At 35.0% G+C, this 25,166-nt stretch overlaps 1 protein-coding gene across 1 annotated transcript; it reads left to right on the top strand.

The window, feature by feature from the left end:
* Positions 1 to 3,644: 3,644 nt before the first annotated feature.
* LOC145775426 (uncharacterized) lies at positions 3,645 to 24,726 on the top strand. Its single transcript, XM_082586721.1, has 6 exons — positions 3,645 to 4,027; positions 15,608 to 15,878; positions 17,471 to 17,617; positions 21,301 to 21,377; positions 21,590 to 21,708; positions 22,142 to 24,726. Exons 1-6 carry the CDS (start codon positions 3,645 to 3,647, stop codon positions 23,377 to 23,379), a joined length of 2,235 nt encoding a protein of 744 aa, XP_082442847.1. The 3' UTR covers positions 23,380 to 24,726.
* The last annotated feature ends 440 nt before the right edge of the window (positions 24,727 to 25,166 follow it).

Raw genomic sequence — 25,166 nt, 5'->3', positions numbered from 1 at the left:
AACCTACTTAAACCAACAAATCGTCAAAATCAACACCAACATGCACCTAATATACATAACACAGCAAAAGACCGAGAATCTTGGAAACTTTTTATACAAGAAGTTGTCAATGCTTGCAATCAAGTACGACAATGAAAGAAGATGTGTTTCTCGACAGTGGAGTGTAGCAAGAATTCACAGCGATGGACACGTGTTTTGCCCATGAGGCTGGGCTCATCAGTATCGCACCACTAATTCATGCCAGATAGTTCTCCACCGCTGCTTTTGTCATTCAATCACATGTTTTTGGAAAAGTCATGATGGCTAGTGTGGACTGTGGAGGCTACACCGATATGGTTAGCGAAACACAATGCTCGCTCTTCTATAGTGAGTAGTCAGGTAGTGCCGACGCCAAGAAGATCGCTCCTTCTCAACAATGAAAGAAGAGTCGTCAGTTGAGTTGTTCTGTTTTTAGATTGAATCATTTCGTTTTACGTCGGTTTTAGGTTTGATCAGACTAGTTGGATAATGATACAGTGGAATCAGGAGACGTATTTACACAATACGTTTCTATGAATCCCAAATTTTTTTCAGTCTTAGAAACTTTTTATTTTGATGTATGCTTCACATAAAACCTTGTTACCATTTCAAGGGCTTGAACATCAGAGAACAAGAGATCGTTCGTTTAACACTAGAGGACGCTACTGAGTCGTATTGTGATTTCATTCACGTTGTTTTTCTTCACAGTGACAACAATTTAGCAAAGACCTGACGTCACACTTAGAAAACCCGAAACAAAAAGTAACTTCACACCCCAATGCTGATAATGTAACGTTCATGCTAAAAAAATGGAGTTAATAACGTATTTTCAACGTTTGTTGTCGTTGTAAAAGCTAGATTGACGTCACAATTGGACAGACGGATCAACCGCGGCGTCAGGAAGTTGATTTTATCGCGGAAAAGAACGATTTTCCAAGACGATAAGATTTCGGTTTCACACTTTGTCAGAATTCAATCTCAGGTTTAAAGCGTTAATATCCTATCTTAAACTTACATCATTTCATCGATATCGCCTTGCAAGTTATTTTCGTACAATGTTCCCTTTTCAAGACTGTGTTCTGCACAAAGTGTTTTTGATTTCATGTCATTTCCGCAGATCAACTATTGATCCGAACTAAACGATTACAAGTTGTTGCTTGTACCAAATTCTCAAATCCTTGTGAATAATTTTAAGTAACGCTGCTGTCTACAAACTATGTTTTTCATAAAAATAATTAATAGAAAGCGGATTGAAAACGAACTTTCAGAGTTTTGAAGAGTCAGAACAAGAATATAACATCCCATCAAAGTGCAGTTAGTTACACTACTTTATTCACACTTTATTCACTTCAACCCAAAGTAAAATTATGTAAATTGAATATATTTTTGTATTTTACGTTGCAAGATCAAAAGTGCAGTTCTCTTACACAGACAGGAAATCAACCGGTTTTTACATAGATTCAACATCTACAAACGTTAAATCAATCTAAAAAACGGTTGATTTGCTGGCTGGGATATTTCAAATAGGTAAATAAGTAAAAAAGTAAGTTAACAAAGACCATAAATAATGTATCGTTCTCTTCAAATTAACACGTACTTTAAAGGGTAGACGTTAATATCTTAAAATTGATTCAAATATTTTTTTCAAGGTAAATAAGTGATGGGAAATCGCAAACGTACAACTTTCTATGACATCACAATGTAACAATAACGACATTATTTTCTTTTCACTTGCAGGCGACAACAGCAATTCAAACATTTACAAATAGACAATCTTTTCCGCCCCATATAAGTTAATGGCAAACAAGCCGACAACATAGTTTCCTAAGTGTTAGATCTATAAGACAACTACGCTGGCTCCAGCCGGACTGGCTGGGCTACCCGACACTACTTTCATCTATCAAAGCTCAATTTAACGCCTGATCGACGATTAGGTTTTCTTACATCATAATGAAAACACGAAGACCTTCATACTGCATGCTGGTACGTACAAGCTACACGTGCAGAAGTTACTTTGTATGTTTTATTTCACGCAGCTTTGAAAAGATTTTTGCAAGTTACAAAAAGATAATCTGCTCGAGTGAGATGATGACTGGATTCCAAATTTATTATTTCTACAGTGCAGCAGTTTTTCAAAGTTGGTTTTAGGCTTAAAACAGTTAAAAAAGATGATAGAACATTCACTATTCAGACAAGTTTGATGCACAAAATTGAAGTTATACTAGTTTTATGTCAACTATGTTACTTGATTGGTTCCTAATTTATTTAAATTTTGTTCTTTTAATCATAGTCTGCAAAAGTGTTGCAAAAATTCGAATAAATTTTAATTGATAAGTATTTTCTTTAGGCTAATTTTTCCGTTAAGTTGTCAAATTGATGTAGTGTTTGCTTTTTGGATGAAATCATTCCATCTAACTTGATTAAAAAAAGAAAAATGGGAAAACTACAAAAAGAACAATGTTTGTTTTACGCTTCAATGAGTTGAACCACGATAAGTGTGACTGCTGCAGCTTAAATGTAAACATGTGATGGATCGCCGTCGCCATCGCGAAACGAGAGAAATAGCGGCGGTATATGAAAACCAATTGCTAATGAGAAAAAAGGCACTATTGAAATTCGCTAAGCTCATTTCTATTGCCATCAGACGCTTCAGTCAGAGGTGAAGTGAAAATGAAGAATTGTGAAAATAGTCTAAGTTTTCACGTAACGAAAATCAGTCGTGTTTCATGAAACAGTGAAATAAAGCAGCCGTCCTTTTGTAAATCAGCAACAGGCAAGATAGCTTTTCAAATCAGTGTGTTTTTCCATTATTTTGAGGAATAAGGCAAACTAAAAATTTTGTGAAAAAATATAACGAAATAGTTTGCACACCCTACAATAAATCATGATAAATATCAAACTTGTAATTTGCTTCAAAAGTGGGAAACACTAATTTGTAATTTACCTGTAAACATATTCAGTATTGCAATATTAACAAAAAGGTTTAAAAATCATTTTTTCAATCAGTGATTTGGTTTTATTGAAATCTTAAGTACTTTTGTTTTTAATTTCAATGTTTTTACCAAGTGGACCATTATCACACAAAGCGCATGCAAGTTTAGTATTTCTCGTTTCTAGCACTAGTTGCTACGTTCATCTGATGAAATTGAAAGTAAAATTAACAACAAACAAGATGGTTTATTGCTTCACTGACGTTTCGCGCACCATGACAATGCGCATCCTCAGAGCGAATAACAAAATTTCTGCCGTGTGAATATAAGTTTTGCACCAGTAAGGTGATTCGCTTCATCAGTGTCGTATTTAAATGAATACAAAATGTATTTCTCAGTTCACGTGATAATTAGAGCGATAAATGATTTTATGTAATGGACCTGTCAGGTTCTTGTTGCGGGTAGAAATTTATTGTTGCAAATAAATCACCGCGAGTGTGTACAGGACATATTAACTATCATATTCGTGTTATCTTATTCTTATCATATGGTTTTATGTACTTAGCATTAGATTTGATATCTTGGTAACTTGAATGCTTCTGAATGGTTTTAGAAGAAACTTCCACTATTTCTTGCCAAAGTGAACCTTTTGACCAAGACCAAGCTTCGTTTTTTCTTTGTCAAGCTAATAAGGAAATGCTACACGAGTCCCTCAAGCCAGGGCCCATTTCCCCACTTCAGGCCGTCATGTCGGCCGCTTACAATCAGAGAGGAATGCTACCATCTCGTCCTGGTATGGAATTGCCATTTTTTCCGCAACCTTATCTACCGACCGCTTTGTCAATGTCACATTGCGCTTCATCACTTATGTTCCCAAAAGGTATCACATCACCTAGCAACTTAGGATCACCGTTTGATCGAAGTATTTGCGGGAATCTAGGCCATGATTTGCCGCAAGGAAAGCATTCCGATTCCGATGATAACGAACCAGATGACCCGAAAGTTGAATTAGACAACAACAAACTTTGGGAAGAATTTCATCGGCGTGGTACAGAAATGGTGATCACAAAAACAGGGAGGTGAGAAGACTTAATTTTTATAATTTTTATTTGATTATTGTGGTTTGCATGTTGTTTGCTTCAGATAAGCTTTGCTTATGAATATTAAGTGTCGCTTAACGTTTTTATGGCTAGTTTTTGACTGTTTAAATAATTAAATTACCTACGTCTTCATCTTTACCACTTTGGCAATATCTCACTTTATAATATTGTTTGACCATTTCAATGAGGACCATCTCAGTGAGCAGTTGGTCACCAATAACAATATTTAAATGTCGAATGGATGCTAAGAAACATACCGTAATTTAGAATAACGAGAGTGATTTAAAATTTCTGTTAAAATTATAATGCTTTAGTAAAAGCTTGGCGCCGTAGCACAAAGTATACCATTTGGTCAAGCAATCATTTCTATATATCGTCCATGTTGAGTCTTCCAGTAAAATCTAATCTTCATCAGGAAATCAAAAAGTTCCGGTCTTTTTAAAACCACTAAATCAATAAGTTTTCATTTGTCAGAAACAGGAACATTACATGTTTCCCGAAGTGTAGGTTATATCTCCACTCTAAATGTTGCACAAAGCTTCGATAGTGACAGGAAGACAACGAGACGGACCATACGGTCTGCTAGTCAGTTACCACCCCAAACCAGCCTGTAGGTTGCATGAAAAAAGGTTTTAATTTGTAAAGCCATGGTAAAGCCAACTATTGGAGACGACCTTGCTAATATATTATGCTGCATTGTGTAGTGATTCCATGTTCGTTTTACGACAAATTGGTGGATTTGTTTCATTAAAAATAAATTTACGTTTATTCAGCCTTTGCCTTGACTAAATGAGGCAACCACCAATTACAAAGAGAACAGATAGCGAGACCTGAAGCGCTCAAATCCAATTGGTTTTGCAACTGTTTGTAACTTGATTGAAGGCAGGTTGAAAAATCGCATTGCTTTATGACGTAGCCTATATTGCGGCTGTTTTATAGGTTTCGGCCATTTTGTAAACACATCGTTCAGGCTTTGTTACACCCGACCAGAATAAACAATCAAATTTCGATTTTTTTAGTGATGCTTATAAAGTCTTAGGTTGTATCAATTGCTTTGGCATAGTTTGTTGCAATACGACAGTCTGCTAAGAAGTTGTTAGCAAAAGTATGCGCAACAGGATCTCTTATTTTTTAGTTTTAAAATTTATGAGCCAGCCCGGCACTAGTTTTTCCTTCAGGAACTTTAACATCGTTCTGTCAAACCATGAGCTTCTATAATCTTCATCACGGCACGTTTTGTGTTTTTCAAAGCATGATGTTAAACAATTAACAACATTGTTATTGTCAGAATCGAGAAGCGGTTTTGACAGAAAAAGTTTAAGGTCGATATTCACATTTTAATTATATGACTTCACACCTCATTTTCATTTTATTACAGAACATTTAGCTTAATATCGTCAAGGAAAGTAATTATTACTTTCGAAACAGGATATCAAAATTTTAAGAATATTTGAAAAATTCCACACCACTTTAAACTTAACCGATTGTTCGCCAATGATGTCATTCCTCCGACTCCAATACATGACGTCATATGAAGTTGAAAATTTATAAAACTAAGTAATAAAAGTTTATGTTGATTAATCTGTGTGTGTTACGCAATTCACCATGTATGCTCCCTACTAAAACCTTAACTAGCAAATTCTATGTTGAAGACACTTTGTAGGCTACGAATGCTTTTGCAAAGATTTGTGTAGCTTTGGTTTCTTGTCAGAACATACTTTGGTTTCTCATTAGAACATACATTGATTCCTCATCAGAACATACATTGATTGCTCATCAGAACCCACATTGGTTTCTCATCAGAACATGCATTGGCTTTTCATCAGAACATGCATCGGTTTCTCATCAGAACCCACATTGGTTTTTCATCAGAACACACATTGGTTTCTCATCAGAATAACATTCCAGTAGAAAATACAATTTCCAATCTCTTCTAAATATTTCTTGGAATGATCAACCTTAAATTTGCTGAGTGATCTTGTTCATGAATATTGTTACTTAAACTAGGAGCTTGTGATGACTACCGTCATTTGAGAATAATATAAAAGAGTAGGTTCATCTGGTTATTGATGGTCAACTTATAACACAGCATTTGCTAGTGGCAGAAGAATTATGAAATTAAAGAAATAATGAAGCTAATTATTATCTTTTTTTTGTGAAGTTGACAAACGTAACCATAATCGAAGAGCTTATGGCGCCCACGCATGCGCAGTGGTCTAGAGTTTTAATTTGAACAAGAATATTTAGTTAAAACCCGTTAATTTAAATCACACGCTTATATTCTACGTCATTCCTGACGTGCGAACAGGTCGATCAGCCAATATTTAAAGTTAATTATGAAATCTGCCGCTACTAAAGTTAAGTTCTCTTCCATGTGTAATATGGACATGGTATTTTTTTTGGAAATCGAAGAAAAGTTTAAGCATGTAGGCCTAAGATTCGTAACATATGTTGTACTGTATGTACAAGAAGGAATACAACCTTTCAATTTTATGATGATGTGTTCGACCAGTTGCCTAATAATCCCAAGCATCAATTTAGTTTTTGTAACATTATTTAGCGTGTGAAGACGTTAAATCAATGTGAAAAAGACTCATTTACTGCTTAGAATACGTGCTTTTGCCGCTATTAAATTGGACTTGCTTTCCAAAAATGTCTGCTGTAAAATTACGCACATATGCTAAAATACCAAATAACCTACGTGCGAATCTGTCAGTTACCTGCTAACTTTAGTTGCTTCAACTTAACGGCTACGTCACTTTTGTGGTGCTAAATCAGATAAAAAACACACTTTGCATCGTCTAAACGTGTAATAAGGCTTCAGTAATCTGTAAAATAATTACAAGTGAATTGTTTACCCTTCTGTGTGGAAGCATAAAAGTGACAATAATTTTAACAAATATATACCAACGGAAAGTTTGAAAAGTTGATTTGCTAAAGTAAACTTTTCCTGTGTCCTATAGGGTTTCTCCTGTGATAATAAATTGCAAGTTTGTATGGTTTTTAGAAGGCCTTCAATGCTTGTCGGTCATAATTTGTCATCAATAGAGAACATGCTGTCACGTCTTTGAAATTTTGATGGCTGCTATCCAGCTTAATTTTAGTTCAATGTCATTCAAGTGTTTGCCTGCACATTTATGTTTGCTGAGACAATTAGTTAATGGGCATTTATCTTCAGGCACTCGCTAAACAAAAAATCTCAAGACTACGCTTCGAGTTTGTCACTCAGCTATTGTTGCCTTTACCATCATGGCGCCAAACTGCTTGTCTACCTGAACACTGTTGAAAAGGTGTTAACGTTTTTTAATCGCTAACTGTTTTCTCATTGCCTCTTCTGTACACTTTCCTATCTCTTGATTTTCTTGGTTGGATGCAGGGTTCTTTGTAACAGCAGGCTTAGTTTGATACTAAGCGAAATGTTAGTTATAGGCATTTTTGCGCGCAACATTATTTCTGATTTATAAAAATAGAAATAAAATTGTCAGCAATATTGAGCGCATTTTTTTTTTCCAATGTGTAGTAAGGAGTTTTTACTTAAGATCGTTATTAAGTTATTGCTTTTGAGTAACTTCGGGCAAATGTTGCATCGTTTTTGCATTACGTAAAATGAAATCATTTTTCGTGAGTCAGATTTCTTGAAAAACTCAACTTTTTAACCAGAACTTTTTATAACCTAGCGTTTTACACTGATGATACACTGCTGATATCGTGTTTCTTTCCTGCAACAGCATTTCCCTTTGTACGAACTCACAAGAGATAAAGTCTAAAAAATCAGTTTTAAGCAAAAGACATAAAAGTATTTACCTCCAGTTTAGTTAAATTTTAGACAATTCCAATTTGTCACATTTACTGTAGTTTTTGTGATTTCTAATAGTTTTTGCGTTATATTTGTCCATTGCTTGTTTATGCAGTTTCATGTAAAGTACAATTTTTACATGGCAACAAATGTTTTGCACAAATAGCTGATGACATTTTAGCAGAAAAATTAACTACTAACAATATGTGACTCATAATTACAAATAGAGTAATGTTTTTCTGAAAACATAACCGATAACAAATTGTTTCAAAGCACTTTTATTTTGAACATCCAACTTTTTCTACTTTGTATCTGGCCTGATGTACTCCGTTCCTTATTGTCACAAAAAATCTGCCACAATTTTAAACGATGTTGTTATTACATTACAACATCACAAGAAATTAAATAAGCTTGGGCTAATCTGTCACATTGCTTTACAACGTAAAGTACAGAGAAAAGTTGAACGTACCCAAACAGAAAACGGATAATCTCGTGCTCAAAGCTTAACACAATTTCAAATGTAACACTTACAATGACAGGGTGCCACTTTAGAGAGTCAAAACTTGACAAATCTCATTAGCACACTTCGAAAATATGTGAAGCGGTTAATTCTTCGGTGGCATAGACAAACTAAGAGATGTAGAAGTGAGTGATGCTGCTTTATAGAAATAAACTGAAGCATACCAGGCGGTTGTCATAAGCCAACTTAATTAATCATCAAATGCAATGTCATTTGTTGCCAAATCGTAACACTTTGATCGATTGATTTAACTTGACAAGGATATTATTTGGTTAATACCTTCAACGAACTTCACCGTTGCCAAACACTTTACTTCTATAAATCTTTTGCAAGTGTTTGATGAAATGTTTCTGACGTGCTCAGAAAAGATAGAAAGCAGGCCCATTCACAGATATGGGATCCAAGGGGTATTTTTGTACACGAAACTAGCAAAATGAAAAGTTCCTATATTTCCCAGTCTTTTATCGAAACGTAGTCAAAACATTCCGTCGTAGATTGGGTTTTGTTTTTATTTTGGACTTAAAAGTCCTGTATCATCCCCAAGCACAAGGGTGTCTGTAAAAATATCGTCAAGTTGGGATGCTAACGTCATAGACCCCGAACCCCAAAGATTCAAACAAGAAGACAAGCGCAAATTGTTAGCAAGCACTACATTAAGAGCTATTGTTCAGTAAAGTAGAAACTCAAACTACTAGTTAACTGGTCCGGGGATTCGAGGCACAAAAGCACAAGTCATCGTCCCCGTAAACAACGTCTACTCTACATGGGGTAATAAAAAGGTAGATCCTGGGTTAGGTATTAGCCAGCATGTAGATACCGGGTTAGGTATTAGCCAGAATTTACACAAAAGTTTGTTATAACAAATTAAAAAGAACCTTTGGCAAGTTTTGACATCAGGTTAGTGGCCAAGAGGTCCTAGGGGTCAAGGACCCCGTTTTAAATTAAACGTCCAATGTGTCTTTCAAACTGCTTAAAGCGACTTGTGTAAACCATGGTACTGCTATTTTGCATTCATCAAACACTGGTATTTGCACAACAATCTAATCTCTTAGTGTAATTTATTAAGAATCGATTTCGCTATAGTAATAGCATCTCCAGTTAGCACATGTAAAAAAGAAAATTTGAAAAATGCGTAAAACAATGTACGATAAAACAATTGTGTAAACAATTCCATTATTTTTTACCTTCTTTCTTTAAACTTAGAGTAATAAATGATAAGAGCTTTGTAAAGATTCACGTTCTTGTTGCCAAATCTGGGCACTTACTGTACATTGGACAATGATATTTAAAAGCCTGGACAACTGCATTCCATTCAGTGAAAAATTGATTTTATATTGCTCATTGTTTCTTGAATTCATTGCTAGATAAATTATTTCTCATGCTAGTGGGTGAAGACACCGAGCAGGTTATTAGGTCAGATTGACTAAAAATAGTTTAATGGCAAGACATTTTATGCACAGTTACCCCAGCTTTCCAAAGGTAAAATGCTATAACTTATCAAAGCAATGCGAATGCTTATTCTTTTCTGCAAAAAATATAACACGCCTTTTATTTACTAAAGGAATTTACTTCTTTGTTCCACAGTGTTTATCCATCCATGTTTCAATTCACAGCCATCTTGTTTAAACTGATCTATACATAACTAAGCTGATGACTATACACAAATATACCCGCCTTGCTATATTTGATATAAGTTTAAATCATGTTGGGTTTGGCATGCCACAAAAGAAGATTAGCAATTATTGATTAACTTCGCTCACAGAAAATAAATAATGTTTTATGGTTTGTTTTTATCTTGTACACCTTCTACAATAAATCAGATTTTGTAGTTTGAGAAGACGTTTTGTCTATATCTTTAATAAATTGCACATTGAATGTCAATCATACGTCAAAAAGCAAAGAATTTTTATCATCTACATCAAATTACAAAAATTCCATTTTGTCTAGCATTTATCCTCAGCAAGAATTTCAGTTTACCTATAGACTTCGAAACAATGTAAAAATGATGTTGTTAGTCGGGTACCAGCAACTATTTGTCAACAATGATCTATTGTTGGTTGGCAATTGAGTCTTTACTCTCGTCTCCTTACCGCTTCTTATCGCTTGTTATCAGTGGATCACACGTACAATAGATTACACAAGGGCTTCGATCTGTCTATGTTGATTCGTCTGAACAATTTATCTGTGCAAAGTATACTTTTTAAAAGCTGATTTTACATTTATTAACGTTGTTTTTAAATAACAACTTAGGTGTATCTACCTTTTAAACAGGTTGCTCATTTCCCTGAGAAAACAATACTAGTTGTAAAGCTAATCTTTGGAGACCGACAGGCGCTAAAAAAGTGAAAATTTCTCGCTTCCAGTTCTCCAGTTGATCGTTTATCTTCAATTGCTGACGCCAGTCGTCTCTTTAATCTTGTAGACGTCAAACCATTAGTCTGTTATTATTCGGGGAACTAGCATTATGTCTTTGAAAGGGTGATCCTGATTACCAAGCCAGTAATATCAAAAATAAAAAAGCGTAAATATTGATATTTTTCTTTTGAAGTTCTATAGTTTTGAAAAAAGAAAACACAATTTTATTTTGCCTTTTTTGTTTATTTGTTGTCGACTGGTTTTTATTTAAAAATAATTGTACTTTTCCTAAACAGACGTACAGTATTCGAAATAGCTTAGTTAACTTTACAACATGAGCTTATACCTTATAATAATAAGTTGAAGGAGAGAAACTTTGGTTGTTTCAAGTTTTTCAGTGTACAACATTTGTGAACAACCATGGCCACCTACAGATACGGCCTGATTTGTCACATTTTGCAGAAATTTCCAGGTTTTTCTAACTTTGGGCGAACGTTTAAATAAATTTTTCTAAAAATTAGATTTTTACGCTTTCTTTATTCTTTTCCCCAGATGACACAATAGGATTTAACATTCTCACATGTTGAAAAACAAAGAAAATTTGATTTCGAAGATTTTTGTCAGACTGTTAATTTTCAATAACAGTCTGATTTTGCATTTTTCAACTTACTTTTTCTCATTTGCTACTGCTTCCCCAAGGCAACAAAAAAGTTTTATGTCATTAGGGAACCGCAAAAAGTAAAAACATCTCAAAAAATGTCAGTCAACCAGTAGCAGTAGCTGTAATCAAAATCTGCAAAATGTGACAAATCAGGCCGCATCTCCAGGTGGCCATGGAACAACATATTAACACAATGCTGCTGTGGTTTTGTTCCGATAAACTTCATAAACAAACGTAGCAGTAATAACAAATTAGAAAACGTAAATTTGGTTTTGTTCACACGCTTTGTTGATCTTCAGGAGGTGATGAGAAGCTATATATTTTATATCACCAGTTATGAACATCAGCTGCATTTACTAAAGCATTGAAACTAATCTACTAATCATAACAATAATTGTCAGCGTAAAATGATTAAGTTAAAACAATCAAAAAGCATATAATCTGGGAAGAAATTTATGCAAAATACTTTATTGTCATATCAAACAAGTGTTCAGCATGTGTCAGACAATTTGTACGCCCAGTGTATTTATAAACTTCTACATGACATGTCATATTCTTTCGGGTATGGCACTCACAAACGCATGAAGCAAATAATAATGAATTCCGTTTAACCAAAAATAAGCAACGTACTAAGACTGGAAAAGGTGAAAAATTAAAAAGTAGCAACCTGAAAAAATCTGTTAACCAATATTAAACCGTTGGTGCCCGTGTTTAAATTTAATTTTTATTTTGTTTGTTTAAACTATTTAGGGCCATGTTTATAATGGAAGCTACTGAAAATTTACTAAACACTGGGTATCATCGAGTTAAAGATACGATAAAATCTTCCACCTAAAGCGGTCAACTGTGACCGCAGTCGTTAATTTTTTTAAGGTCATCAAAACGAGTAGCTAAAATTTGTCATGTCAAGAAAAATATTTAAGCAGATGAATAATGAAGTTTTCAACTCGTTTGTATATAGTAGGCTATACTACACATTTTATAGTAATGAAGATTGGTTGTAATTTTTGCAGTGTCATTGCATGTAATGTATAGCCTATAGCACGAATAGAGAAATCGTGGCATTGAATATTTTACTCATTCGGTTAATTCTTTTTAACTAACTCAGTGTCATTTTTCGACAACGCTTGCCACTGGACTTCATTGTTCTGAGGTTAAACCAGCTCGAAATGACGCAAAGACATATGCATATTTTGGTTTCAAATTTTGTACGTTTTGCAAAAATTGCCTCAAAAATTTATGAAAAATAGTGTCAACACTAACTTGTTAGGAAATGTCTATTAAGTTCATAGTTTCACAAAAACTACTTTACTGTATTTATAGCTTTTAGCTAATCGTGAAAACAGTTCAAGGTGCCTTGCATATATTGCATCATTGTTAGTATTTTTTCGCCTGACTGTTTATTGCAGTAACAAAGTTGAGGCTAGAAGAAATATTTTTTCGCAAGACTGATAGCAGTGTCAACATCCTAAAAAAGAAAGCAAAGCGATAAAACAGTGGAGGCGTCTAAGGGAAAAGAACGATTTGTTCGAACAGCGAAAATCCTTGTAATGGCAACAGTTCTAACGGACCTGGCTCTCATATCATTCACCATCTTGCCGCCGCTGCGTAGATAGCATCACAAATTGCCTTTTTATAGTAATTGAAGTCAATCAAGCAAAATTACTTCAAAGTGTGACACTGTGACAATGCTCTTGTCAATCTTGCGACAACCTAATCTTCAGTAACCTCTATTAAAGAAATATCTCTTTATTGCCAAAAACAAATTTAGTCAAATAGTGTAAAACAAATACCATTTGCAAACTGGAAAATGCATAATGTCATGGATTAAATTTCTGTGTTTCATAATGCACTTTTTTAAACAAATACTTGTTTTAAAAGATGACAAGGAAGAGTTTAAAAAAAGTGAAGTTATCATTGGTGATAGTCATATTTCAGCTTAAAGCAGCAAGGGTCAAAAGTTAAAAATGTTACAGACTCGTTTTTAATTGTTTTCTTCTGTGGCGAGAGAAGGTCTAATCACCAAACAACTTTCATTTATGAACAAATAACTCATATGAAAAGCCCAGCTAAACAATATTGACTTGTATATTTGTGAACACATTGACGCAAATGCATTTCCGTCTTCAGTCTCATAAAAAAAGGATTGTTGTTGTTTTTTGTACTTTTCAACATTACCTTGTAAAAAAACAGTTCCAATTACAAGATTACATTTGTTTTTGTCGAGCAGTCACGTTTGATTATTGATTTCACTCCGTTTTGTGAAGATTTTTCACTGCGAAACATTTTGTGAAAACCTTTGGTAAAAGTGACATAATAAAACAAATAAGCAATAATTTTAAAACTCATTAAACATTAAAGCAATACCATTGGATGGTTTTACTAAACAGACTTAAAAAACTGATCACAATCATTGCATTTTGAATAATGTTTGAAGGCGATGGTGTAGAAAACTATTAAAAAACTAAATTGCTTTCCTATGTATCATTTCTTTGTTTCTCCAAGGTCGAACTTTTCTCATAATATGTTGTTTCCTGCCTTCATATCATAAAAAAATGTTATTTAAAGCTAAACAATGAGTTGATGTGATGTCATAGTTGGAAGCTTCAATGAACCTGTCTACTGGTTATACATCTTTTAGAATAATTTATTTTGTGCCGTAAATCTCTTGAAAGGTCTTCAATCACGTGGTTGCAAATCTAGAAGCCGTCGTTTTTCCTGAACATGTTTCCATAAAGACAAAGCAGACATCGTATCAAATAATGAAATGAGTCTTCAAATGACACAAATTGTCTTGTCCAAATGGTCCCATTGTCACAGAGGGAATTCATGCTTGGATTACCACCGGCAATCTGTGTGAACTGTCACCGGATTTCTGTAATCGCTTTTCGGCCATCTGACAAATGAACGCCGATGTGAACGCATCGAGAATTAAATGCCATTACTCAACGAAGTCACTAAATGCAGGATTGACAGACTCCATCTCAGGTCTTCCTGTTAGCGTCATTTCAATTTGAGAATAAGCTATTTGGATGTGCATGTTTATTGGCATTATGATCTCAGAGGCACAGTCCTCAGGGAAAATATTAGGAGGATGATGAAGCCAAAAATAAATGCACTTTAACCGTTTCATTTCAATTCTTGCTGAGCTATGTTCGAACCTGCCTTTCGGGATTACCTAACTGGTAGCTTATAACTTGACTTGCTGATTTTAGATCGACTGTGTCTATTTACCTTGGTGCTCTTTCTTACTGCAATTACTAGCCTAGCAGACAGTAATAAAATACTGTTAAAAAGTTGTTATTTAACGATGATGAAGCTGAAAGCAAACCATTGCGGCACAAATTGCTCTCAATGGCTATATTTTTTATAAAGGAAAGAGTGGTCCAATACTTGAGTCAAGTGTTGGGTATGAGAAGATAAGGTTCTCATTATACTAAGCCTTCGGCACTAAGGAGAGTAGGGTGGCCAGTTCCTTTCTCTCGGCCACTTTTCCTGCAGCAATTATGCCCACCCAATTTATTACACCCTAAGGGACTAGGTATTGCAAAGTAAAAAAGGGATCAGAATACATTTAGGGTCTGAGCCTTTGATGGGTTCGATGTGGACCATGTGTCAGCTTCCCATTCGGTTGTGCCTTCTAGTCGTAATTCAACGATGCAATATGAAACAGGCTAACGACAGAACTGACTAACGGCAAACGTCATGTAGGTGGTCAAAGAAAACGCTTTAAGGACACTTTAAAAGCTTTCATGAAAGAATTCGCCATCGACGTAGATTCGTGGGAAGATTTAGCCGCAGAACGACCAACATGGCGCAGTCTTATTTATAAAGGCGCAGAATCAGCTGAGAAACACCGTACGCTATCTGCTGTCAGAAAACGAGAACGTCGCAAGGCCCGAGCCTCAAACAACCCTGGCCCTAGCCAACCATCCTTCCAATGTCCATCCTGCAGCAGAAGTTTCACCGCACAGATAGGCCTCATCAGCCATCTCCGCACTCATGTAGCCTACACTGACCAAAGTCAACACTAAAAAAAGAAAAAAGAAACTTGATCTCAGTCTCATTGGCCATCTTCGGAAACGAAGGGCGAACATCATCATCATCATGAAACAGGCCAACAAAACTTGAAGCAACAGGAAATAAATAAACTTGATTGATTTTATGCTGATTTCGCTGTATGTGAAGCAACTTGCATCACTGAATTAGTTTATTTTTATTTTTCAGGCGAATGTTTCCATCTTTCAAAGTCAACATTTCTGGTTTGAACAAAGACGCAAAATACGTCATGCTCATGGATATCATGCCCGCGGATGACTGTCGCTACAAATTCCATAATTCCAGATGGATGGTAGCTGGAAAAGCGGACCCAGAACTCCCAAAGAGAATGTTTATCCATCCGGACTCCCCAGCGACTGGCGAACAGTGGATGAACAAAGCTGGAGTCTCCTTCCACAAAGTCAAGTTGACAAATAATATTGCTGATCCAAGTGGACATGTAAGCAGCATTTTCTAACATTTTACATCTGCAGAGTCCAGGTGCATAACGATCAAACTCCATTATTTGTAATTTTTAAATTTTACTATCTCCCGTTGTGTTAGCATCAAAAGTTTTATGTAGCAGCCTTTTTTTGTGGAAAAACGACCAATACCTCTCAAAATAAGGCTTTAAACTAACAGGGTTCAGCCACAAAACGATCAATCTCAAACTTACTTTTCAGTTTACTCAAAAAGTTGGTCTTGCTAGTTTGATCGTTTTGCACCTGGACTCTTCATCTGTTCTCTACTTTGATGTGTTCATATCTTTTCCGCAGTAGTCTACTTGCACATTAGCCTCACGTATAAGCTTCGCTGTTGTTCTGTAAATATGGAGTCCAGTGAACTACGTAGTCTATAACGTTGTGTGTAGTGATTGATTGTTTAGATTGAGGGTTTTCGATGTTTTCACAAAGAGCGGCTTTGTGATGAGTAAAATACTCATGTCGTTTCCTTGTAAAAACTTAAAGTTGAAAATTATAGTTTAGAGAAGATTTTAAGTAGAAAAAAAACATGGTCTCTTTTTGTATTTTGACATGTCACAGAAAAAAACTTGCTGTTTGAAATGTTTGAGAGCACTAATTTTTGATAAAACTTATCTACAATTTATGGTGCATTATAGACTAAATTCGCTTGGCGTCGGAACGGCTAGCCTAATAGTGTTCCTTGTTATTGCCGGCTCTGCGGTCACAGATTTCGCTTTGCCAGCAAAGCGGTGAATTTCTTTCCTTGCAATCTATTTGGCATGTGGAGACTTGAAACTTGCTTGACGAATTCGATCAAGTGTTTTCAGAAATATAAATCTCGCACTAGTTGTTAGGATTTTTACCGTTTTTTGTTGCATTTGGCTCGGCACAACTTATTATTGTTAATTTTTTGTGGTCGTGCAAGAGTGCATGAAGGTTTTGAAAAACAGCTTATAGCGTAAACAGATAAAACTTACAATAAGCAATTAGGTTAACAAAAAAACAACAAATTACAACCTCTGACACGTTTTTCATTAATCAATTTCCCACTTTGATAAAAGTGCAAGTGATTTTACGAAGAAACTTGGCGCCACCCAACAGACGAAGTAGGTCTTACTGATTAGAACGCTGAGTTTGTGTTTTGCTGTAAAGAAAGTTCCTTGATGATTCAAAATGAGCAGTAACTTTTCAAAGAAGTTGCTGTTTATATCCCATCAGCGTTGCACGTAAAAAAGCAAACTGGTTTTAAACAAAGTAAACAAAATCACACCAATCAGAAAAATCAATTTAATAATATATAGAGCTTTCTCCATACAAGTGTGGCTTCTTCAATATAATCTTATACAAATAGAATCTTAATTTATTTCAAATAGAATCAAATAGAAAATGCTTTTAAACAATTTCTCATGAATTTTATAGATAAAAATCTTAACAACTTTTATTGCTATTGTTTTTGAGAAAAGTTGTGTTTTTAAAACTGTATCATAATTAATTTTATCTTATTCATTGAACATCTACAGAATAATGGAAGTTATTTCATTTAGAAAGATATAAAAAACTTATAACATTTTTTTTTAAATCTTTGTAGACTGTATTGAACTCAATGCACAAATACCAGCCACGTTTTCATATAGTCAGATGTGGAGACCTTTCGCAACTGTACTATTGCTCTTACAGAACATACGTCTTTAAAGAAATGCAATTCATTGCCGTGACAGCTTATCAAAACGAAAAGGTATGTCATATTTGATCCAGCTACCAATCCTTTATTAGGCTACTGAGGTTGCTTACGTGGTCTTTGAGTATTAATGTATATTGTGGTTGATGTGTATTGTTGGCTACAAGGTATGTCTTGGTTCTCACAACAGCCACATGGCATAGCCTAGGTAGCCTCAAATTTCAAAACATTACTATAAATATAATCGTCATAAACCCAACATTCAACCTTGAGTTTTTCAAAAGCAACGAGTAGGCTACTACAGGCTACTGTTTTCTTCAAATTTACACTACAGGTTCATATTTCTAAAATTCAAGAATTTATGAAAATTGTCCAGTTAAACAAAATAAGGATTTCTTGTAAGTCTGCTAAAATCGATTAAAAAAATCGTATAATCGTTTTTTTTTTTTAAATACAAAAATACCAGTTTCTCTACAAGTGACGTTTGCTGACAAATGGACCTTTGACCTTTTGTTTCTTAATTTGCAATTTGTTAAAGCTAACTGTTTGCTCATTTTGCCCAAGTTAATTTCTTCAAATAAAAATTTTCAATATACTTTATTTCCAGACTATCCAATTTCCAGACTTGTAACAAAACTCCATGATTGATATTGCAAGGCTTTCAATATAGTAGTATCAGCCTTGTCATTTAAACTTACTTCATCGATTAATTACACTGAATATTAATTGAGAAATGCCATGGATTTTCCCAAACAGTATGTTAATTCCGCTTGACAGATAAAGACAACATTTACAGAAAGAAGCCAGTGTCAGTCACTTTGACTAGGGCTCTGTTTACATCAATAGGAACCTTTATTAACAAAACTTATAATATTCACTTTTTTTGCTTCTTTATTTGAAAGACGTTCAGGGCTTCCATTTTACTGATGTTTAAACGAATGATTGATACAGCCTATTGTTTTTGCAATAAATCAGCAAAACTGGTCGCAGAGTTTTCACACCAGATTAGGAACAAAAAATTTTTTTTTTAAATTATTTTAATTGGTAAACTTTTTACACAATGCGAAGTTGCTGTGTAAAATTATGAGCTCTTCATTTGAGGAGACCCTGCTGAATCTTAAATTTTGGTTCAAGTATAGTATGGCAAAAATACGAAACAATGACAACACAAAGCAGTTGTTTATGATGCTTCACAAAGCAAAACAATCGTTTATTGCATTTTTGCTATTTGAAACGTTTAGTGGGCCAGAGTATGAAAGCAATAAGCTTGGTTATGCCGTCTCTGACTAGTGATAATAAGAAAATAAACCACAAACTGATTGGATGAGGAGACATTCAGAGGCGCCAGACTAATTAGGTTTGCCATCTTGTTTAACAAATCTTCTTTCAAATCACTCTTGTTGGTAGTGACAGGCAACAGAATATTAAGCTAATATAAAAAATGAAGACATTCAAATAAAAGCCTTTCTTAATTGTGGCATACAGAATGAGTATTGGTTTAATGTTCTCTTTTTTAAAACATGACATCTTGGAATACAGTAAATGCTAGTCATCTGAACAACTTAATAAAGTAAACTAATTTATTTTCTTTCCATTTGAAATGATTTTGCGGTGAAACAGCTGCTTTAAAATTTTAAAATAAACATGTATCAGTTATTAGTATATAAAATATGTTTTCAACTTTCAAACAATTAACATTCTCATCTTTAGGCTTCATAACAAATGACAATATTTTTGTGTAAAATTAAATAAGTTAAACATGTTTAAAGCCTGTATAAAACTAGGTTTGTAAATTGTAAGGGATGACTGGTTATAATTTATGAGAGAGAAAAGTTATTTGTCCTCATTGCAATCAGGTGTTTGATATCATAAGTGTTGCGTCATAGACACATTGGACTGGGATAATTTTTCCACTTCGGACTTTTACGATTTCACCAGCGAATTGCTCAAATGACTTACGAATTCATTTAAGTACAGTTACTACTTTCAATTATTTTTTGACCTTATCTCTCTACCATGCAGCTCCAAATTGAATCCAAAAACGCTGTAAGCAATTCGTCTAACAGTGTTACGTTATCATCTATAAAAAGCAAGAAAAAAAAAGTTGCATTTAAGTTCGATCGAGTTAAATTCGATAGTTTATGGCTTCCGTGAGTAAGCTATACTAAACCTTTTCATAAAAGTTCGGTTGCGATTACAATTCTTGGATGCGGCTGTGTTGAAATCATCTTTCTGAGATTAACTACCGAGAGCCGCCATTTTGACATTTCTGCTTGGATTACCCGGAGGGCGGTAATGCGGTAGGCGACAAAAGGACGCGATAATTTGTCTGTTGCGTTGGTGACAGAAGCGGCGCATCTAAAATCCTCAGACGAGCATTAAAAGTAAACAGAAGGATGTTACTGTTTAATCATAATAGAAGAACGAGGGAAACAGAATGGTAAAGATTAAATTTCTCTTTAGAAAAGCGATGAAAAATTTAAAACACTAGGATTAAATACATGGGGTGACAGGTTTGTGAAATATGATAGAGAAAGAACAAGGTTATTGCAAAGGCAGATAAAAGATCAAGCCATGATTTGCAACCTTTTGAGCCTCAGTTTACGCATGTAATTACTGAAATGGCAAGAGAAAGTGCTATACGATTCTTCGGGCCGGAAGGTTCATTTTACTGATCTTGCAAGGGGAGGACCTGAAAAAAGTATTTGAACGTTGCAATAAGATACAACTAAATACGCGGTTTTCTCATCCAACAATGATGCATAATTTCATGTCATGACTTCTAAATGGACGTGCTGAAGTCTTGTGATATAATCCTCTTTTTCCGCTTCGCCGAGTCGCAATCTTTGCGGCTTGGCCTTACCATTATTTGTTTTTTCGCACAAGCGCATTTCAAAAACATGGATTTACTTTTATGTGTATTTCGCATTCAAAGATTTTGTTCGCATTCTTTCCTTAGAGCAACTTTCTAAGGCCGATTAGCGCCCTGTTCGTTCAAGTCGCGATTTGCGTTGGCGTCGACTAAAAGGCTTGGGCCATATTAACCACGAACACATTATGCAGTCACCATGGTCTCCCATAATCGCGTTTTATTCTTATGCGCGCACTTTCTACAGAGAATCCAACCACCTCAATTCCAAATGATGATTTAAACAAATAAAAGGTTGACAGACAACTCAATTTAAACTATTACAGACAGTTGCAAAATATACATTTCTTCTTCACTACAGCATCAGTAGAAAAAAGATTATATTTAATAAAATAATTTAACAAAAATTTAGATCAAACCACTGACAAATTGCTTTTAAAATTTTCAGTTTAATAATGATGATTTCATAAGCTAGAATTTTCTGTTGGTTTTGATGATGGCTGGAAGGCGGAATTTACGCGGCTATAAATCCAAGAACAGATTTCTTTTCGTTTAGTTTTCATTTATTTAATTGCCCTAAAAGTTTTATTGCAATAATAACTAAAGTTTTCATAAAATAATAGAATGTTGTTTTGAGGGGAGACAAAACTTTCTATTCTAGTTCAGGAAAGTTTTGTAATCTAACAGACCATAACCGTTTTTTATTGCGAGGTCAATAATTCTTTATAAACTATCCATGTATCAGAGCTCATTTCTTCATGCTATGTATCATTTTTAGTTTGCTGTAAATATTTAAACATATGTTCAATGACAATTTCTGTGAGTATTTCTTGTTATTAGAAAATCTTTATTCATAACAAACTTTTTGTAGATCACCCAACTGAAGATTGATCATAACCCATTTGCTAAAGGCTTTAGAGATTCCGGGAGTGGAAAACGCGAGAAAAGGTAACGCACTGGCACATCTTTACTTTCCCACAAGATTATAGTTTAATCTATTAAAGAAACATAAAATGCCCCAAGACATAGGGTCAGGTGACTTCAAAAATGCAAAAAAAATGACCCTGTTATAGATAAACAATATATAATAAACATAGCCAAGTTTTTATCAAAAGGTATCGATGCTATTTTTGCCTCATTTAAATCAGTTTTATTTGCAGGCAACATTACCATTTACAGCAACAAACGCCAGAAGCACAAATTTGCAGCAACAAAGCTGAAAAACCGAAAAACGAAAAATCGAATGGACAAACGGCACCTTTACATTATCACCGCAAAGGTAAATTTTCAAAATTCAAAACTGACCTAACGTAGCCTGCATTAAATGCTGGTTAAATAAAACACGACAGCCGAGAAAACTGATTTGTTTAGTAATTCAATCATTTTAACAGAGGTTTTGAAGATCAGCTATTTTTTGTCTTTGAATATTCTCTGCGTTATTGTTACACACATAGAAGTATTTTATCTAAAGCTACATTTTATTTTCAAACCGTGTTTTAATAGGGGTTCGTAGCCAAACACTAAATTAGTCATTTTTACATTGATTCAACGTCTTCAAACGTTGATGCGTTGAATCAATGTAAAAATGACTGGTTTTGCTGTCTGGGTAAGTCTTGACCGGGGTTAAAGGCTGGCTACTTTTTGCTGTCTTTAAATAACCACATAAAATTACACACATAGAAGCATTTTATCAAAAGCTCAATTTTTTTCAGAACGCAAATCGTCATTTGATTGCGACCACGAAGTCATGGACACTGACTCAGCTGATCTTTCTAAAGAGGAAAAATATTCAAGCAATCTATCGACCAAAAATACGCATACATTGATAGAAGAAGATATTTCCAGTAGCAAGCAAAAACAAGCTGTGGATACATCGAGTCGCCTAAGTAGCGAAACCCTGTCTCCAGTTCGCAAAAATAGTTCCAATAGTTTGGCACCCACAAATGTGAGCGATACAAAAAGTCCCAATAGAAGATTGAAGGACACCCAGGTGACATCTCAAATCACTTCGCCTGTACCACTCCACCCTTCTCCAGCAGGTTTAGGAACTTACCCACATTCATTTGTACCTCATCTACCTGGTGGTTATCCCTTTCTTCACCCTTCCCAAGTGAGCGCTCTCTCAGCGGCGATGGGTTCTAACAACCCATATTCCCACCTCAGTCCTGCCTTCAACCCAGTTTTTTTGCAAGCTGTAGCGAATGCAGGTGGCAATTCTTGTACCCATCCTTCGACGGCTGCACCCACCTCACATTTTGGGTCTGGTATAGGTTCAAGATCTAGTGTACCTTCCCTCGCTTCATTATTTCATAGCCCTCAAACTTTTTCCGCGTTCAATCCTTATGCTAGTCTGTTTCCATATGGAGCAATGGCGGCTGCTGCAGCTGGTTATAGTTCAAACTCAACTCCATTTCCAACACCCGCCGGAAGGTTAGATTCCTCAGGAAGTCCGCTATCGCCACTTTCGCTTGCTAATCGCCTGTATAGACAAAGTACACTAAAGGCTGTTAGTGAAGCTTCGCCCCACAATATTCCAGGTATTCCAGCATCTTCACCTACAGTTGTGGCAGGAAGTGGACTTTTAAACTCAAGCAAATCACGATTTTCACCCTACGCAATGCCACCGCAATTTGCTTTTAATTTTCAAGTCCCTTTCGATGTGAAAAATCATTTAGAAGGATCATACAACTCTGCTTTCTCAAGGCAAAGGAAATCATCTGGAAGCTCTTCCCATTCATCTACATCTACTCCTATTCCTCATGCAAGAGTAAGAACAACCTCAGATTCTTCAGACGGCTACAAGGCATCTAGAAAACTCCAAAGTAGTCCGACAAGTCCTTCTGTCACTTCTGCCATCCAAGAACTCCAAAACATTGAGAATATGGTGTCGGGACTTGCGCCAACTCGGCGTTGTGACGAAAACAATAATAACGTCAAGGTGATTCATTGACGACACACGATTCTTGTTATCACAGTGAAATTCCAAATTCTCAACTGCCTATTCCAACAAGGACTGTAGTGAGCTGCTTTTCGTTGTTGTTGCAGTTGCAATTGTAAAACCTCAAAGTAAATGGACATGTTACGGTTTCTTGTATCTTATCAAAACTCAACTGAATTCAGCAACGTGTTGTCTATCTCAAGACTTCTACACCAACAGGGCATCGTGTGTCAATCACGTACCACAGTTTGAAGAGTAGTAATATCTACATAAAAATGAGTTACGTTTTTGGAAAAGCGAACTACAAATCCAAAACATTTTATGAATGAATGAGAAAAACTGTCCATGGAAAGCACGAAAAGATTTCTTCAAAATACCTCAAGTTCGATTATTGTGAACAATTATGTGGTTGGATGAATGTGCTATTAACTCCAATCGGATTCAATTGTTGTTGTACCTACAGTTTGTTAACTTTTTCAGCTACAATAAAGCAAACATACGCAATTTAATATGTTTCATTGCAAAATGTAGTAGCGTTCTTATAAAAGTATTACTCAAAGTAATAGACATTTTTCTATGATCCTGAGAATAAAGCTACTTTTCATGAGCAGTCTTGCTGCCAGGGATCAATTTATTGATAAAATATTTGGATTAAAAAATGTTTAAAAATTAGAATTTTTGTTTTCTTCAACGGAACTGTGCTCTAGGAAAAATCTTCTAAGACACTTTAAAGCTTTGATAAGTTTTACGTCGAGTCAAATCTATACTTTGACTTTTTTATCTGTGTTTTTACAATTAAGATGTTACTACACATGATATTACCATGACCTGTGTTTTTTTAAGGTCACGTTGACTTTGGTTCTTTTATTCTTATCAATGTATCAGATATTATTATATTATTGTTTACAAAAACTTTCGTATTTCGTAATGTTTTGTCGATATGTCAGCCGGACATTGTTTTTGCATAGAATATGATAACGTTTGCATGAAAACTAACTTGGTTTCAACTGAGTTCAAGCATGGCGTTATGGAAAAAAAGTTCTGGACTTAAGCACCAGACTAATGTGTAATAATAAGATAGAATTATTTATTCTATTTTTTACAAGCTGTTTCATCCAGTTTTGTTTTAGAAATGTCAAAAGCATGCAACTGGAAAACAGCTTTCTGTCTTTGTGCAATGTGAATCATTTTTCAGAGAGCAAAATCAGTCATTCTTACATTGATTCAACGTCTGTTGACGATGAATTAATGTAGAAGCGACGGATTTTGCTGTCTTTGTTTTTTCCAGTATTTATTCATCGTGTGAAACTTGTGCAGTCTTATGAGCTCCTCCTGTCAGCAAAAGCAATACAACGGCTTGTAGAAGTTTTTGTGCAAAAAAAATGAAATGAGTAGTGGAAGAGGAGAACACAAATCGAAAACAAACAAGACTTTAAGCAAGAGTTGGCGAAACAATGACAGACTCTCGACTTTGACATAGGCCTACCATAATAGCGACCGTTCCAATACCATATGAACAAATGTAGGTTACGTCGTATTAACGTCATAGGGTGGAGGCCGAGGGGGTAACAAGCCCATGTCGCCCTATATGACATTTGAACAGTTCCCAGACTAAATATGTTAGCTTACTTGACTACAGATGTTTAGACTTCATTTAGGCGTTTTGCGCGGGTAAAAGAATTCAGAAAATTGAAATATAGTATAATTCGTCACTTACAGGGGATTAGAAAAAGTGACAACTTTGGCGAAGTGACGAATTATGCAAACAGGTCAAGGCATTTTTGTCAGGTATTTTTGAA

The sequence above is a fragment of the Aplidium turbinatum genome, chromosome 8 (genome assembly GCF_918807975.1).
Source record: "Aplidium turbinatum chromosome 8, kaAplTurb1.1, whole genome shotgun sequence".
Taxonomy (NCBI): domain Eukaryota; kingdom Metazoa; phylum Chordata; class Ascidiacea; order Aplousobranchia; family Polyclinidae; genus Aplidium; species Aplidium turbinatum.
Note: the sequence above shows the minus strand (reverse complement) of the source record. Positions and strands in the feature narration are given on the sequence as shown.

Coding starts and splice junctions, on each gene's coding strand:
- LOC145775426 (XM_082586721.1), top strand. CDS start 3,645: ATGCTACACGAGTCCCTCAAGCCAGGGCCCATTTCCCCACTTCAGGCC. Junction 15,879..17,470: donor TTGCTGATCCAAGTGGACAT/GTAAGCAGCATT, acceptor AAATCTTTGTAG/ACTGTATTGAACTCAATGCA. Junction 17,618..21,300: donor CAGCTTATCAAAACGAAAAG/GTATGTCATATT, acceptor AACTTTTTGTAG/ATCACCCAACTGAAGATTGA.